Genomic DNA, 16,246 nt, shown 5'->3' with positions numbered 1-16,246 from the left:
TAATAGTTATCTCACTATCTGCAAAAATCGCTGCCAATTGGGTTTTTCTTGCTGTTTTTAACTGCTCGGTGCGAGTGCATAAAGAGCATTAAAAGCAAGTTTTTGTTGCGAGTTGGAAGCCTTGGCCATTCCCATTTCCCATCATCATGTGCATAAAACTGTCTTACAATGTCCCACAGCAGCCTCGGAATTAAACGGTGTAGCTGAAAGCTGGGCTTGTGTCTCCACGTTTTCTCTTCTCCCAACAGAGTCAGCAGGTAATAGAAAATATCCATCTACGTGTTGCTCTTTAGATTGCTGTCAACGCCTCTCCTATGCTTGAATATGCACTTAAATTTCACAATTGCTTTGCGCGCCAGGTTCAAATAAAATAGACAATGTACGAAAAAGTTTAGCTTGAAATTTGCTGACATCAAAACCCTGCTGGAAATTTTTGTTTTTTATCAAGCATAAATTTTGTAACATGCCAAAATGTAGAAATTTTATTCAAGGCGTTTTCAGCTGAAAAATCACTTACCATTGACTGGCTGCTCCTTTTCAACATCCCAGCTGAGGTGAACAGATGATGACGTGGACGAGACCAGCTTCAAGTTCGGCGCCGCTGGAGGGTCTGGATATGTCGAGGCAAGGTCGAGCAAAAAAACCGCTTCCCACTCAAAATAAACTTTTTGCCAGAATGATTCAAGTAGACATTTTTGAAGGTACGCCACGCATGGAAGCCATAGCGTATGAATTGGTTTCTGTGAAGCGCACTTCATACCGACTACTTTCTGGGACCAATGCGACCATCTAAACAAGGATAAAAGTTGTCTGAGGAACTTTTAAATTTGACTCCGCATAACATGGTTGATGCTAAGGTAAAAAATAGTCTAGTCTATTAACAAACTTGGTAATGCAAAATTCTAGTGCAGCTCTTCAGGCCTTTTGGTTTTACAATAAGACGTGCATATAGGCACTGTCTGAGCCTACACTCCGCGTTTTTAACACAACTATCATAGAACTGACCGTTCAAGATCTTTGATTTTAACAAAGATGGCATCCGGCATGACATCTTCCGGGGTTACTCGCCTCATCGACATCGTCTTGTGTGGGTCGTTGACAACCTGGGCGCTTCTCTATTCTGCGCGACGATATTTCAAATGGCACATTACGCATCCTCTGGCCCCAAAAAAGCGGATGAGATTTTCATCGCTCTAGCTGTCGATATTCCCTAGTCGAAACACATCATCACGGATTCGCGAGGGGCCTGTCGGAACTATAGGCTGGGACGGGTTCACCCGTTTGTCCGGTGCATACGGCAGTTTAGCTGCCGATACGTAGACCCAACTTCACATAACCTGATTTGGGTCCCCGGTCACCAGGAACTCCAGGGAAACGAACTGGTTGATCAGGCTCTCCGCGCACTCCCTCCCTGGGCTATCTCTCTGTCCTTGGAAGCCTACTCTCAATCACACAATCTGGCCCTTACATTCAAAGACACCACCGATCACTACAAAGAGGAGCACAGGTGCTACCCGACCCCTTGAAGTGACTGGATCCCGTTGACAAGCGCCTCCACACCAAAATTGTCACCAACACTGTACTGTGCCCGTCAGTGCATAAGCATTTCAACAAACACGTTGATGGCGCGTAGCAGTACTGTAGGGATGCGGCTGACACCTTCCACATGGTCTGGGCGTGCCAGTTAAATACAGCTAGGAGTGAGTTAGAGAAACAAACGAGTGAAGAGATTGCTAACCGATTTCGAGAGTCTGAGAGAAGACCTCTTCCGACGCAGGCCCAGCTCCCTTTCCATTGAACGCCTGCACCACGACGCTGTATCGCGTACTTCGTCGTAGGTCGTTAATTTCGCACTGTTGCACTGAAGACGAGGACGAGCTTTGCAGGGTCTTGTAGGCGAAGGATTCTTTGCCATCCCGAACGCGGTAGCCGACATAGTATCCCTGAACTAGGCCGTTGGATTCTTCATCCAAGGGTGGCTGCAAAAGAAATATGTGTGGTAGGTGTACATTTAGGCAGAAATGTTCATAAAGAGGCTCAAGTGACCTGCTACCAATTGAAGAGCAAGAGAGAATGACTGATTTACCGGCAAAATGAAGCGAGACTGCGAGAGCTTCCCAATGCTGGTGTCTTGCTTGTTTGTAATTTGACTAAGAAAGTGCTGTCGGTACAACGTATTACCTGGTGTCCGAACAGGTGTCCGAAGTGGCCAAACATGCTGAAATATGTTTTCATATCTAGCGAAATTAATCGAAGTGCTTTTATTCATTTTGGCGTGGCACTGTAGAAAGCAGAACGACCTACAGACGTTGATAACAACACACCTTGTAGCATCTTGAAAAGCAGCTTAATAGAAGTAGACACCATGCACACTGCATGTATTACATGTCCAAAACTCGAAGGCCATTTGTGAAGTGGCAGGAGTCAGGAAAGGTAATTTTTGGTGACAGCTCGCTCTGTACGTCTCGCATTCTATTTCTCTGTGTTGGGCTCTTACAGGCTGGGTAACTAGACCACGCACTGTTGCCATATATAATAATAAATTCTGCTAAAAATGGCCACGCACATGAAATACGCCTGCAAAAAAAAAAAAAAGAAAAAGCGGCTTGGAGAGGTTGCTGTTACAAGCGGAATTCATCTAATGCTTCATGTAGTTGAATAAGCTTATGTTTGAGGCACCACATCGAAATTCCTTCAAAGTAACCAGCTTCTTCAGAAAAGGTCGCTAAGACCTTTCGATGTAATGGACCAATAGATGTATGGTTTTTAAGGCACGAGCTGGTAAATTTCTCTCAGAGTGTACTACGTTTCTCGGACAGGCTTGCAGACAGGCTTGCAGACAGGCTTGCAGGCTTGCGCTTTAAACAACTGACCATTACGGCAACGATTAGTTAAAAGTTTGTTGGTCCTTTGAGTTGGCGTTTTTCAGGTTTTTTCATACCCCAGTATACCGTGCTCTGCCTGTTTCCGAATTTTATGTGCGAATAAAGAAAACACGAAAATCAGTAGAAACAAGCTACATTTTGCGTTGTTTTCGGATCGTGATATTTACCCGGAATAGTGAGGAAATAATTCAAACATGTGTTTTGTTATTTTAATATTAAACGTCTGCCGAATGAACTACATAAGCAATCTGAAGCCACTGGTGCCTATATATTTATAGGCACCAGTGTATTTTTAAAGTTCTGTCTGGTCTATACAGTTTAACATCCTAACGTGACAAGGCTATGAGGGACTCTGTAGTGAAGGCCTCCGGTAATTGCGACCATCTGGAGTTCTTCACCATCAAGTGACATCACACAGAACGTGGACATCTTACGTTTCGCCACCATCGATCTTTTGTAAGTTCCGCAGTATCACATGTGTTACTTTGCCACTAAAACACAGTTTGCACCACATGCACCCACATATATAACGGACGGACGTCCTGAGCTCCGTTGACGTAATGGGTGCACATTAAGGTGATTATAATACATTTTCTCTTAGCGTTAAAGTCGAAACTGGACTAAAAGCCTGAATAACTTCTTCAAAAATATTTTAGCATGCACTTCCTACTATATCATGTCATTTTTTTTGCGCGACGTTTTCATCCGAATAGTGCAGTTTTTAATTCTGCACTTGAGAGCTGTTGTTGTTGCGACTGTAGGAAGAAGGAAAAGAAAACGCACGGTCCTGCTACTGGCTCTGTAGCTGAGCCACCTCCGCTGCCTCGTGCGGGGAGAAGAGAAAATAAAGAAAGAAATAGAAAGAATAGGGAGAAAGACGCGCGTCGCAACAGTCGTCTACCACCGATGCGGTGGCGGGTGCAATGACGGCCTACAACGTACACAAATCTGGTGGCAGGCGAGCCCAACAGTCCCAGGTAAGTGCTTTCTTATACTGATCGCATCTATATAGTATACTATTGAACTCAAGATTACTTCCCTTCCAAATGAGCCGCTAGGCACAACGAAATAATCTAAGCCGGGTAACCTCATGGAGGTCGCTCAAGATTGTTAACAAAAGCGAAAAAGAATTGCGCGGAAAGGAACCTATTCTGGAATGGAGTCCATTTTTGTTTCTCTTGGTGATGTCGTGGAGAGGAATGAAACACTCAAACAGAACAGACTCTCCTACTATCTGGAACAGTGTACATCAGACCTAAAGTATTTCATATGGCATTGCGCATTTTTTTCACCAGGAAGACAAAAACTTCCGCGGCATCTACATGAAGACACGCCTACCTATAGCGTATCGGGTCAATCACCGGAATGCAACATGTCAATGCAACATATGGCAGTGAGAATGGCCTGCTTTGATTAGTATACGAGAGTGCAGGTCTTCAGTATGGGAAGAAGCAAGAAGAGAGAAGAACCGAGAAGCAAGAAGTTACGCGCCCATCTTTCTTGATTTCCTAAACAGCGGTCGAGACCTAACGTATAAGATCATGTAAAGGGTTCTTTGAAATTTCTAAGCCGAAAGTCCTGATTTTTGTTGCCTTTGCCATACAGTGTTAGATTAGTTCTCTGTTCAAAAGTCTCAGTATTTGAATTATTGCTCAAAATTTTTACGACATACTGCTCGCAAATTGAAATCAAGGGGTTTTTAATGTACAGAATTTCCTTATAAACGAGCAGAATTAACTTGCTGTACATATATACACCGCAGTTAACTTGTCTGAAATGCGTCGTAAAGTTTGGATAGCTGTATTAGTTTTTGTACATATAACTTGATTTTTGAAAGGAAGTTGATATTTGCAGTGCCCTAGAATTCCAGTTAATTGTTCATTGTTCGGTAACACCGCTTGGTTTACATCGGCCCAGACGCGTTTTTCTAAAGCGTTCTCCGTTAAAGGAAGGATTCACCTTAGTGCTTAGCCGTGCATAATTCTCAATTCAAGCTTACCTTCCAAGTAATGTGTAGACTCCGGGATCCGGTTGGTGTCACTTTAATATCTCTCGGGGCTCCGCTGGGAGCTGCAGTAGGTAGGTTTGCATTGCAACTAAATGAAGAATTTATCAAATATGCTGGAAATAATAAGGCGATCAAAGATACCATCACACAAATTATAGGGAATACATGTTGCGGAAATAGATGTCATGACTGGTATGCAGGCGCTAAGCTTTAATTGCCCTGCTCTTTCTATTTACCGCTGATTAATAATCATCTTCTAAACCGTGCTAGCCTTTCACTGATTATTTGAAAGTGTCGAACTCGACATGTCGGCTGTTCCTTTTTTTTTTTCCTTTTTTTTTTTTGCCTGTATGATGTTTCGGGGCAAGGCTCAGAAAGACACTCAAGGTCCCAGGAAGAGTCGTGAGGAATTGGCGGGCTTTCTGAAGATGCTGCAGTGGAGATTACACGGTATGGGAATAACTTTGGGAAGTTTAACTGTGCTAGTCGAGTAACAACGAATGGAATAGTCACAACTCCCTCTGCAGGATGTTTCACGTGACCTAAGCCAAGCATAAAGCATGCGGGAAACCATACCAGGGGGGGGGGGGGGGGGGGGATTAATTTACGCTCCTATGGGGCGCTCCTCCGAGTATTTTTACATTCCATTTCATTAGCCAGTCAACCATGCTTAATTATGCAAAATTATCAATATTGTCTTTAGGACCGTGTGTGTTCGTGGAGCTGTAAAGAGGGTTAAGTAACAAATGATTCAGCATTTTTTTTTCAATGCATGCATCCTGCATGATCCTTTTTAATGACATTTGGAAAAAGCTTACGACATATATATATATATATATATATATATATATATATATATATATATATATATATATATATATATATATATATATATATATATATATATATATATATATATGATCTACTTATATTTTTCCTCATGTATTTTTCGTTTCTCATATAATGTCTCATAGGAGACCTTTGAGAAATAAATAGATAAATAAAATATGTAACTGTAATGTGGTTTTGAGATACTCATGTTGCTAACATGCTACTGGTGATATTAATATCTTGCGCATTATGTGTGCTCTTCGCTCATAGGCTACTATACTACTATGAGCCGGTCGTTAAGGTCGATGAGCTGTGCTATAATACAAATATAGAAAATGCAGGGTACTTTAAACTGCGCGAATTAATGCTTTGTATTCTTTTGTATTGTATCTGCGATAGCTGAATAAAAGCTCCTTTTGAACTGACTGGCGGTGGCTTCTATCTCTTATCTCCGCTTACGGCGGACGCTGCACATGTTCCCGCATAATGTGCTGACGCACTTAAAAACACCACTGAGAGTGACGTCGGCAGCTCACTTCAAGATTATGGCTAACCCACGCACTCATTCAAAGCGCTCATAGCAGTGCCACAATAAGACCCCGAAGGAGCGCTGTCATGTGTTTTTCTTTTTCGCATTTTGTGAGCTTTCTTCAAGTGCTGAAACAAACAAAAAAAAAAAAGGTAACATGTAAGTCACACGTTGATGAAAAGTTGGTTTGGTGTCCTTAGTTCCTATCGCACCCGTCTATGGTTTCCTCTTTCGCACTATGCCTTCCTTTCCGTCGCCCGACTCCAGGTGCTTCAGATGTTTACATAGCAGGTACCGGTACAGGCAAGTATCTTTTTACTTGTCGTTTGTTTATTTTAAAATAAATAACTGCTACTACTACTACTACTACTACTACTGCTACTACTACTACTACTACTACTACTACTACTACTACTACTACTACTACTACTACTACTACTACTACTACTACTACTATTCTACTCCGCTTCAATACCATAGCAAAATGTTCTTGACGCTTAGCGAATATAAATAGTTGCATAATTAACCTCATCTAAATAACTAACTAGGCATAATAAATATACTTTAGAGACTACCACGTGGTTAGAATACTGTTTTTTTGGTATGAGTCTGCCGCGGCACCCCGCTTTCTTTACACTCTTCGCTCAAGTGCTGTGAAACACCCTACATGTCAGCACCAGAAAGAAGCATGCCTTCTTCGTCGGTGCTGACGATCAGCACGTCGCTGTGGTCGCTGAGCCCAACGCCGTTCTCCGCTCTGAGCCGGAATTCGTAGCTCGTCTTGGGACGCAATCCAGTCACCATGTGTGATGTTTCAGTTGCCTCGATGGCCTTCAGACGAGAAGCGCGTTCCCAGGAACCTGCGAAACGTCTGTGTCCAGCTTCGGATTGCTGAGCTGCTCAAACACTGTCATGCGCCTCTCAGTGCGGGAAGGGAAGGCAATGAATTTTGCGAAGCAAGGAGAAAGCTGATTTTTCGTGTTACGCGTGCAAGCTGTTTTTCTATCTTGTTACTGCAAACACGGTTTGGTGAAGTTTTCTTTTTCTTTTTTTTTGCCTCCAAATAAATGAGAGTGCTTTATTTTTAACAAAGCAATCGCTATAAACAAGGTTATAAAAAAGCTTACTAATTAATTTAAATTGATTCGCAGCAAAAAGCAAGAAGAGAAGAAAATAGTTGACAGCGAAGCTCTATCATAAGGGGATACAAATTGATGAACATGTTCTCTGGGGAATAGTCGCTGCGTGTTTATCACAGGAGTGTTTCCATCTTCTCTTAGAGACCCATAACCTTGCTTGATGCGTTATTTCAGATTTGTATAGTTTTCTGCGCTGTAGACGCTACTTACCATCGGTTTTCTTATATTCGAGCAGGTACTTGAAGACGGGGCTGTTTCCCGAGTAGGGCGGGGACCAGGAAAGAGTCACAGATCGACTGGTCGTTTGCGTGGCCTGCAGTCCAAGTGGTTTGTCCGGTGGTTCTGCAAAGAAGCCGGTTATTGAGGACTGACGCTTATGTCCTTGTATATTGTATAAAGCTACCTACGCCGAGTGGAAATTATTGTGCGATAGTGAATAGAGTTCTTTTGGTAGAGAAGGCATCGCCGTTGCTTTAACTCAGAATCGAGAAAAACACGCTGAAAAAATACGCATGTGATTTTCGCATCAAAATTGTGACGCAAGACTTATGTACCTCCAGTTGTATGGTGCTGCTCATAGTAAGTGTAGGTTTTCATGTAGAAGTGACACAGATACTGCATCTTGCTTTCCAGCAAAAACGAAATGACCTAAAGACAAATAACGCCTTGTTAATCTGTGTGCCAGTCTGTCAATGGCAAAATACGCAGAATGAGAAGAAGACGTTAAAGGCGCTCTCGTCTACTATAATAATACTTGGTTCGCGGTAAAGGTAAAGACGCACTGTCTGCCATACTTGATTTATGAACGCCTGCACCGCGCCGTAAGATAGGGAGGAACGTGGAAGTGAAAGCAGAAAGAGAGAAAAAATTACCCACGATTACGCTATTTCCTAATGCGAAATTTGAGCGCAGCTCATTAGCTGTTTCATCTTTGTTAGATTGAGGCAAAGATTTCGAGCAAGACTTGTATGTACAATTACAGACAACGTCTTTAAAATTTTTCACACGTATTCTTTCAAGAAACACTCCACTAACAGTTCTTGGCTGTCATGAAAGAAGCTTTTTGGTCGGAGAAATGAAGAGAGCAATTGAGTTATCGGGAGGTTGCGGGAGGCAGCGCGTGGTCCCATAGGAACGTTGCGCGACGAACAGATAGCAGCGACATGCTGATGCCGCTGACGCCGCTAACGAGTGAAGCGAGTGAGAACGGGATGCAGGCATCGTGATTCGCGGATAGCGAGCCGGCGTTTCGGAAAACGAAGAGCACCCTCGCGGCCAGGCAGGAAGAGGGGGGGGGGGGGGGGGGACCCCACCTCCTCTTTCTGCATGGTGGCGACGGTGTTCTACGCAGTCACGTTGTCTTGACTCGCTAGTGGCATCCGTGGCATCAGTCAGTGGGCTGCTAGCGCCGCCTCCGGGCGACCCCCCATCCTTTCCTCGAGTTCTCCGGTTGCTGTGCGCGCTCCTGCCCCCATCGTTCGCTGCTGAGTGTACCACCCCCCCCCCCCCTCTTCCTGCGAGGCTCCGGTTGCCGAAGCGTCGGCTCGAACTGGGGGGATGAAAGGGGGGCGAAGCTGGTTACGAGGCCGGCCGACGCCGAAGACGACGCGAAACCCGGGAACGGGCGCCAAAGCGCTGCGCTCTAAAAGGAGCCGTAGTGGAGGGCTGTGAAGTAATTTCGACCCCCTGGTGACCTTCATGGTGAACCTTAAGTGTCTTCACAAATTTATCCTCACGTTTTGAAACTTTAATTGTTTTAGGCGCGAATTGAAGGTAAACTCGTCGCAGAAGTTGTAGATGCTCATATGGTTATGAAAAATTATGCCTATCAGCGATCGGGATCTGTGGAGTGATGGCCTAGGGGTATAGAGCTTCCATCTTACTTGCGGGAGGCGTGGGGCCTGATTCCCAGTACAACCGGGCCACCAACGGTTTTCTGACAGGTAAACTCTCTTCCACGGCTTGGTGATCATAATTATTTGGATGTTTTAAAAAAGGATACTACAAGGCCGCATCAAACTTTAATATGGCGATTTGTTGTGTGAGTTCATTGGACCGAACGATGTATTTTTAGAACGCATGAGATACCTGTACAACAGAAACGAAATAACATTCAAGCAACAGAAATATGCAGTTTGGTAATAATCTTACAGCAGACTGACGAAGCTATTCTAAGTTCACAACAACAGTAATTTGATGCAACAGTGCCGTTGCACATGTAATATTCTATTTTTTTTAAGAAGTGGAATATGTAGAATGCGAAGATCAGACTACACTACTCTTCTATTAAGTCTGGAGAACCATTTGCAAGATCACTGAGGAGCTGCAGTGAGCAGCCATGCACAAAAACAGCGGGGCACTTAGTCTCCTTACGTGCGGAAAAGTGAAATTATTATGAATTCCTGGCCTCGTTCTGTTGTGAGCATGTTCTCCGCTTCGTTGCTTTCCCAAATGTGCATTTTTACTTTCACTTTATTGGAAATTTTATTAGTTTTGAATAAATTTTATCTGCTTTCTTGTTTTTATTTTATTTTCACTATTGTACTTTACATCTGTTGTCAGTCATCTTTTTCAAGGCGAAGACTTCTCTTGTCTCCTGGTGGCCTCACCAGAGTTTGTGGGCAGAGCCTGTCATCAAGGTGTCGGCAGACCGCGTCCACACGAACTGATACTCAAGAAAAAAAAAACGCTGCCGTGACTGCGCTTCGAAGTTTTAAACTCGCGCCAGAATGAACAGACCAGCTTTCAACCCCGCACGCGAGAATTCTACTATCACCGCTCTTTTCTTTATTGCCTGCTCAGGCAACACCCCACAAATACTGATCCTTCGTTTAATGCATCAGCGCCTCACAGGAGTACATAGTTATATTAAAGTTTTCCCTGGCGTGCCATGCCATCGACAATTTACATTCGATGGTTCCTCGGATAAAACTGCAGCACACTTTCACCCCACTCTGTAAGTGTCATGCTCATCAAGTTCCAACTGCAACGCCCTTTCGCGCTGTGAAGTGAGTACCATCGGCTTCATAAACTTCAATCTCTGTCGCTCCTTCATTAAATTGGGTAAATACGTACTGCAGACACGTCATCTGGGTGAGTGCGGGCTAGATCCGCGAGCGTAGTGTCGGGAGAATCCACCAGGAGACGCGACATTAGATAAAAACAAATAAAATGATGCCAATGCGTCCAATGTCACAAAAGCAGCAGCTATGGTCAGATTTACGCATTACTTCAGTGCTGGTTCTGTAGGTTTTTCCTTCCCTCAACGCCCTTCAGTATCCTTAGGCTAGACAAGGAGAATTATGGCACGGCCTCTGATATCCCGCCGCACGCGGGTGATTTGGAAGCCATGGTTATGAACAGGTTCGCATTATGTCGTCGTAGAGGAGTTGTTATTTTGCTCGGCTGGGATGCGGATGAATTGTGTTTCAGTTTTGTTAGGAACTAAAAGAATGTGGACTGCGCTACGTCCACAGATCCTCTCCGCAGCATGTGGTGGCACCAGAGCGTCTCACAAATAAAGAAACGCTTTCGCCTCAATAAGTCAGTGTAAAGCCAAATACAGCCTCCGAATTAAGCTAAGAACCGCTGATCTATTATATAGGGAAGAGGAGCGCCACTTGTGCATTGTTTATCCAGCTAAGAGTCCGCTTTAATTTTATGGCTTTATACTGCTTTACAAATGTGTGCTTGTATTCCTGCGCAGCTGAAACTGTCCTGCTTATATTTTTCCCCTTTCAGTGTGTTCCTGTTCAAAAGCCAAAACATTCAGGTTCCGAACGTTCAATGAGACATTTACGGGGCTCCCGACAACTAATGTTCCTTTTCTTGCAGCCACCGACCGCTTCGACAGAACACCTAAAAAAAATCTGCGTGTAAGATGGAGTGAATCATGTTGTATAGCATCGTACAGGTGAGAGCCAAAATAGTGCTCCTCGTGTGGCATAGAGATATTTACAGTGGCGTACTGTAAACGACGTAAACTCTACATGGCGTTTCACCTCATATATAGTAGATCCTTCACCGGAGATCAAATGAAGGCCCATAACAATTGCTGCACCTTATCATGCAAGGGCATACACAATTAGAGGGGTTCAACGTTGCTGAACCGAATGTGGAGCGGAAGTCTGCAATCGACTGGTTTTGCATCCAGCACAGCGAGCATTGCGTTGAACGCATCAAAGTTCACCGACGTTCTATGAAGAATCCATTTTCATGCCCTGCGCATACGATGTCCGCAAGCGCTTCTCTGCTTGCTCTCAGCGGCGGCGTGCGTACATACTCAGTGCGGAAACTACCCCCCCCCCCCCCCCCCCCCTCTTCACCGCGCCGGCGCGCGCATCTGCTGGGATGTCGCTACGCTCCTACTCCTCTCTGTGGTCAGTACCACGTACCTGGCGAGTCTCTGGGTGACCCACAAATGATTTGCGCATGCGCTGTGATGCTGCATAACGAGGTACGTGACGTCACGAGTCGGCGCAGCGGTGGAGACCAGTGCAGCGCAGCGGCATAATTCCTGTGGAACGGCGCAGCTGGTTGCCATGATTACAGCGCATGCGCAGTTGTGGCCTCAGACAGGCGCGGTGAAAATCGCTTCTACTAGCCTAGTGTAGCTTTCGCTACAAAAGGATCACAATGACAGATGTTTGTCGGTTCTCAGCTGCTTCCCAACCCCACGCGGAAAACATAGGAGATGCTCTGACACCTCAATTTTTGAAGCCGCAATTGAGGGCTTTGCTATGTGCAAGTCGGCAGCGTTGGTTGCGTATCAGTGCGATCGTACATGCGCCGCGAGGGCCAAGGACGAGCCATGATCTGCTTTGTGCGTCTCAGCGTACCGCGCATGCCGCGCGAAGGCTAAGGAAAAGCAGACGACTTTTGGTTTGCGCCAGGCCGCCAGCGGCTGATAGCCACGTCTGTGAAGCAGCACCACTCCTATATCGATCAGGTTTGAAGTCACTGTGACGCCCAGCTGTTGCTTGCCTGAGTGCCGGTCGCGCATGCCGGAAGAGGCGAGCGTAATTTTGCGCACGTGTTTGCTTCGTTCGTTTACATACCGTCAGCTTCAGGTGGTGCTCTATCCATCCTCAGCCTCCTACCGAGTTATTCTTTGGTCGCTGAGGGCATGAACGTTTTACCTGCGTGTTAAGTTTTAGGAAGCTTCAATTAAGTGCTTATGAATACGACCGAACTGCAAAAGGAGCATTGTAGATGAAAACTGGGAAAGTCCGGCGCTAAACTTAATCCGGCGAGAGAAAACAGTCATATGTTTTCCAAAATAGTTACAGAAAGCCAGCGTCTTAAATACATTAAAAAGTACTCTTTCGAGACTAATGTTACCAGAGACCATGTACAGTACTCACGGATTGAAATAGGACACTCGGAGCGCGTGGCCGTCGCTGCATGCAAGGCAGTGTGGTAAACAACAGGCCGGATTATTGGCGACCGGAAGGAGCAGTTCTGCTTTTTAGATGTTCTCCCCCTCGCGCTATACCACAATGCAGCACCTTGGTTCTATGAGCATCCACGGGCGGCGCTGCATGCAGCGACGGCCACGCGCTCCGAGTGTCCTATTTCAATCCGTGAGTACTTGAAGGGCAGCCGCGAAACGCAACAGTTATACAAAACAACGTACTTCTAACTGTACTCGGTCGTCTCGGACAACTGCACCAAGGTTCTCAATGAGCACTATTACAGGTGCTGTTGCCATTACATTGCTTTGTTGTGCTGATGAATGGCACAGTTCGTTGCGCAAAGGCACGTGACTTCTGCTAAACGTTTTGTAATGTCGCTATGACAACGAGACCTCTGCTATATTTTGCTTCCTCCATGGTGAGCATAAATAGAGAAGAAAGCGGAAAGTAGAGAGAGGCCGAACGCCAGAAGAGAAGGAGGTTCATTTTCTGATTGTGGCGATTGAGATATCAGACGTGCACAACAGCAGCTCTGAGCGCCAGAAGACGCTCACCGACGCACACAAACTTGGACCCACCCTGGACGACCACCTGGAAGTTTGTGTCGTCCCTTCCGTAGGCGTTCTCGGCGTAGCAGCTGAAGAGGGAAGAGTCTCTGCGGTCAACGCTCGGGATGCGCACAACGTACTCCAAGGCCTCGTCACCGGGTTTCTCTTCCACCAAGTACCTGTCATTGGAGAATTTTAGAAGGTAGTGTTTGACCTGTGATACCTTAACGCCGGAATGTGTCCCGAAATGGGCTTAGATAGAGGCGCGAGGGCAGCATGTACACAGCACGAATTCAGAACGACGTCGGCCACGCACAGTTGGACCCCTCACGTTTCTCGAAATTTTCAAGGAGCTTCACACCGCGGGACACATCGGCGAATAACGTCTTGTGAAGCAGGATTGCCCGATTCTAATCTTGCCACTGGGGCTGCATAAATGCAAGCGATCCTGTTCACCACCTCGTGGAAAATACTTCACATTGACCCCTGCTCTATGGCACACGGAACTTCGAAACATCTTTGCGATGAGCTGTTTTGTCACAGCCGCATCTTCGCGGCCTCGATCTGCCTGCGGAATCTATACCGCAGGCATATACCGCACGAACTGGCGCTCCGGTCATTGTCGACTGTTGCAGTTGCGAAGCACGTCAAGCGGTTAGTTTTTTTTTTTTCTCGTCAGCTGTGCTTTTTGTATGTAAATCAAAAGCGAAATAAACATTCATTTATTCATTCAACTTGACTGCTTTTTTTGCCAGTGGTCTTCCGGTGCGGTTGCTTAGCCAGTCCTCCCACTGCACTTCAGAAATTTCTGCGCATTTTTTAAAATGTTGTATTGGTGCGCAGCTTTTCTTTTGTGGCGTTTAATCGCTCGGAAATAATTAGAAATCATCAGTGACTGCTTCAGGTTTGTGTTACATGTTTAGTGATTTTTAGTATTTGTTTTGGTATTCTCGGAAAAAAGTGGGCAACGCAGTGCGGAACCTTACTGGGGCTTAATTCAAGGACGCACTTTGCGCAAGACATGGTGCTAAAGGAGATGTGATAGAGAATTAAGGAAGAAGGCATTTTTATTGAACGGACGCTGTTCCGGCTCATTTTATATGCCATTGCAGGAAGTAGTCACACATGTAGAGTGAAAAGAAATGCGAAAAACTTTAAAGGTGGCACTGCAACACTCGAGCTTTGCGCAATCGCAATTTTTTGTTCCTGGTGTCAGTCATCATGATGAAGTCGTGTCCAAAGGCCAGCTGAGGCCTTGGATATGGCGTATTTTTAATGAAACCTGCATGCCTAGACCGGTTAAAGCAAACTTGTACTCCTCACGCTTATAGGCAACAACTTTAGAAGGTCATTCGATCTGCTTATTGACTTGCTTATGACACGACGGAATCTAAGAAGGCATGTAAGTTTAATATTATTTGGTATGCGTGTTTTATATATTTTAAGTATAGCCGTGCATAGGTGTCTCTCAGATAACCCACACCTTTAGCTCATGAATGTGGCGTTAACACCCTCTGGCGGAGTGAATCTTTGATAAAAGAAGTCGCACACAAAGCTCCAGAACTCCGCAAAGTCAAAGCTGTCAATAATATGACCACCTCGAGGACTACAAGGATGGGTTACCTACCTGGGCTCCATCTCTGGGCTGAAGGCATGTCTGTCCCGCGTCCAAGTCACTGTAATAGGCGGCTCACCGACGGCGCGGCATGTAAGGGCCACATTATCTCCGCGACGAACCGTGAGCGCCTGAAACTTGCGCTCGAAATGAGCTGCCACTGCAAATCGAGTCATTGAAAAAAAATTAAAAAAATGAGGCGATACAGCAGTCAGCAACACACATGCCAAACCTGGGTGTACGATGACAAGCGGCATCTTTTCATTTTGCCCTATAGACCGCATCTGTTGAAATGCTAGTTCTTCCTCCACAATCTGTTCACTGCCTTACACGGATGCATGCATGCGCTGATCAATCCTCGAAAACGCTGGAAAAACCATTGGATGTAATGTATTTAATTTGTTCCCCTACTGTGGGCAAGGGAAACAGGCTTTACCCCAATCATTCCAAGCACCCTGGAACAGTGCGCTTTACGAACTGCGCTGGTCCGAGATTTTTTTTTTTTCTTAAAGATGCTAATGTGTGCAGGGATGAGGGGTACAGAGCTTGGCTTTTGTCGATTTTATAAACTCCAAATATTTCTACCATTTCTTCTCAGTGCTACCATGGAGATGCTAATTCAACGGTCATGTGTTTTAATCGTCGTTAGAGGTAACGCTGTTCAAGAAATTGCTGGCTGAAGCTGCTAGTTCTCAGTGCTGAAGACGTTTTGGCCCCTTTGAGAGAAGTTACTGACAGGCAGTGCTGGTATGGACTTTACATGCCACACGGTCCACACCAGTGCAAGAAAACGCCTCATGCGCAAATAGGTGCGCAGTTGCTCCCTTTGCCCACATCTTGCCCCTTTTTTGCTATAAACGCACAGGGGCGCGTCTTACTGTCTATTCACTCCAATACGTACCGTGCACGTCCAGTTTGACGACGGTGGAGATTCCCGGTCCAACGCCGTTCAGTGCTTGGCACATGTAGTGGCCGGCGTCGCTGGCGTCAGCTTCGCGTATGCTGAGTGTCCCGTTCTCGAGGATCTGAACGTTGGCGTTGCTGATGATCACAGAGAAGTCGCGGTTTTCCGCCAAGTCTGAAAGGCACCGAGGAGTAAAATAAGAGAACATGCAAGATTATTGCGATTCTCTGTAGAAAATAACACATTTTCAAACACCATTACAAAATCCGGCAACACGGTGCTGTGGGCAAGCCACGGTGACATACCATAAGTGACTCAGCTACAATGCTATGCCTTATCAGGGCGCTAAAACTGAATAGGAATGTACCGATTA

At 45.4% G+C, this 16,246-nt stretch overlaps 1 protein-coding gene across 1 annotated transcript in view; it reads right to left on the bottom strand.

The window, feature by feature from the left end:
* Window positions 1–16,246, bottom strand: part of LOC146190320 (cell adhesion molecule Dscam1-like) — a 200,139-nt gene that overhangs the window by 15,743 nt on the left and 168,150 nt on the right. Inside the window, exons 13-20 of the mRNA XM_084599770.1 lie at window positions 15,871–16,047; window positions 14,982–15,129; window positions 13,385–13,533; window positions 7,603–7,734; window positions 6,946–7,113; window positions 4,885–4,955; window positions 1,739–1,979; window positions 518–610 (exon numbers count right to left, since the gene is read on the bottom strand). Of these exons, the coding sequence (XP_084455896.1) occupies window positions 518–610; window positions 1,739–1,979; window positions 4,885–4,955; window positions 6,946–7,113; window positions 7,603–7,734; window positions 13,385–13,533; window positions 14,982–15,129; window positions 15,871–16,047 (1,179 nt within the window). The remainder of the gene's footprint in view (window positions 1–517; window positions 611–1,738; window positions 1,980–4,884; window positions 4,956–6,945; window positions 7,114–7,602; window positions 7,735–13,384; window positions 13,534–14,981; window positions 15,130–15,870; window positions 16,048–16,246) is intronic.

This window comes from Amblyomma maculatum, chromosome 4 (assembly GCF_055883805.1).
Source record: "Amblyomma maculatum isolate TAMU_Amacu chromosome 4, ASM5588380v1, whole genome shotgun sequence".
Classification (NCBI taxonomy): Eukaryota; Metazoa; Arthropoda; class Arachnida; order Ixodida; family Ixodidae; genus Amblyomma; species Amblyomma maculatum.
This window is presented reverse-complemented; position numbering and strand designations above follow the sequence as displayed.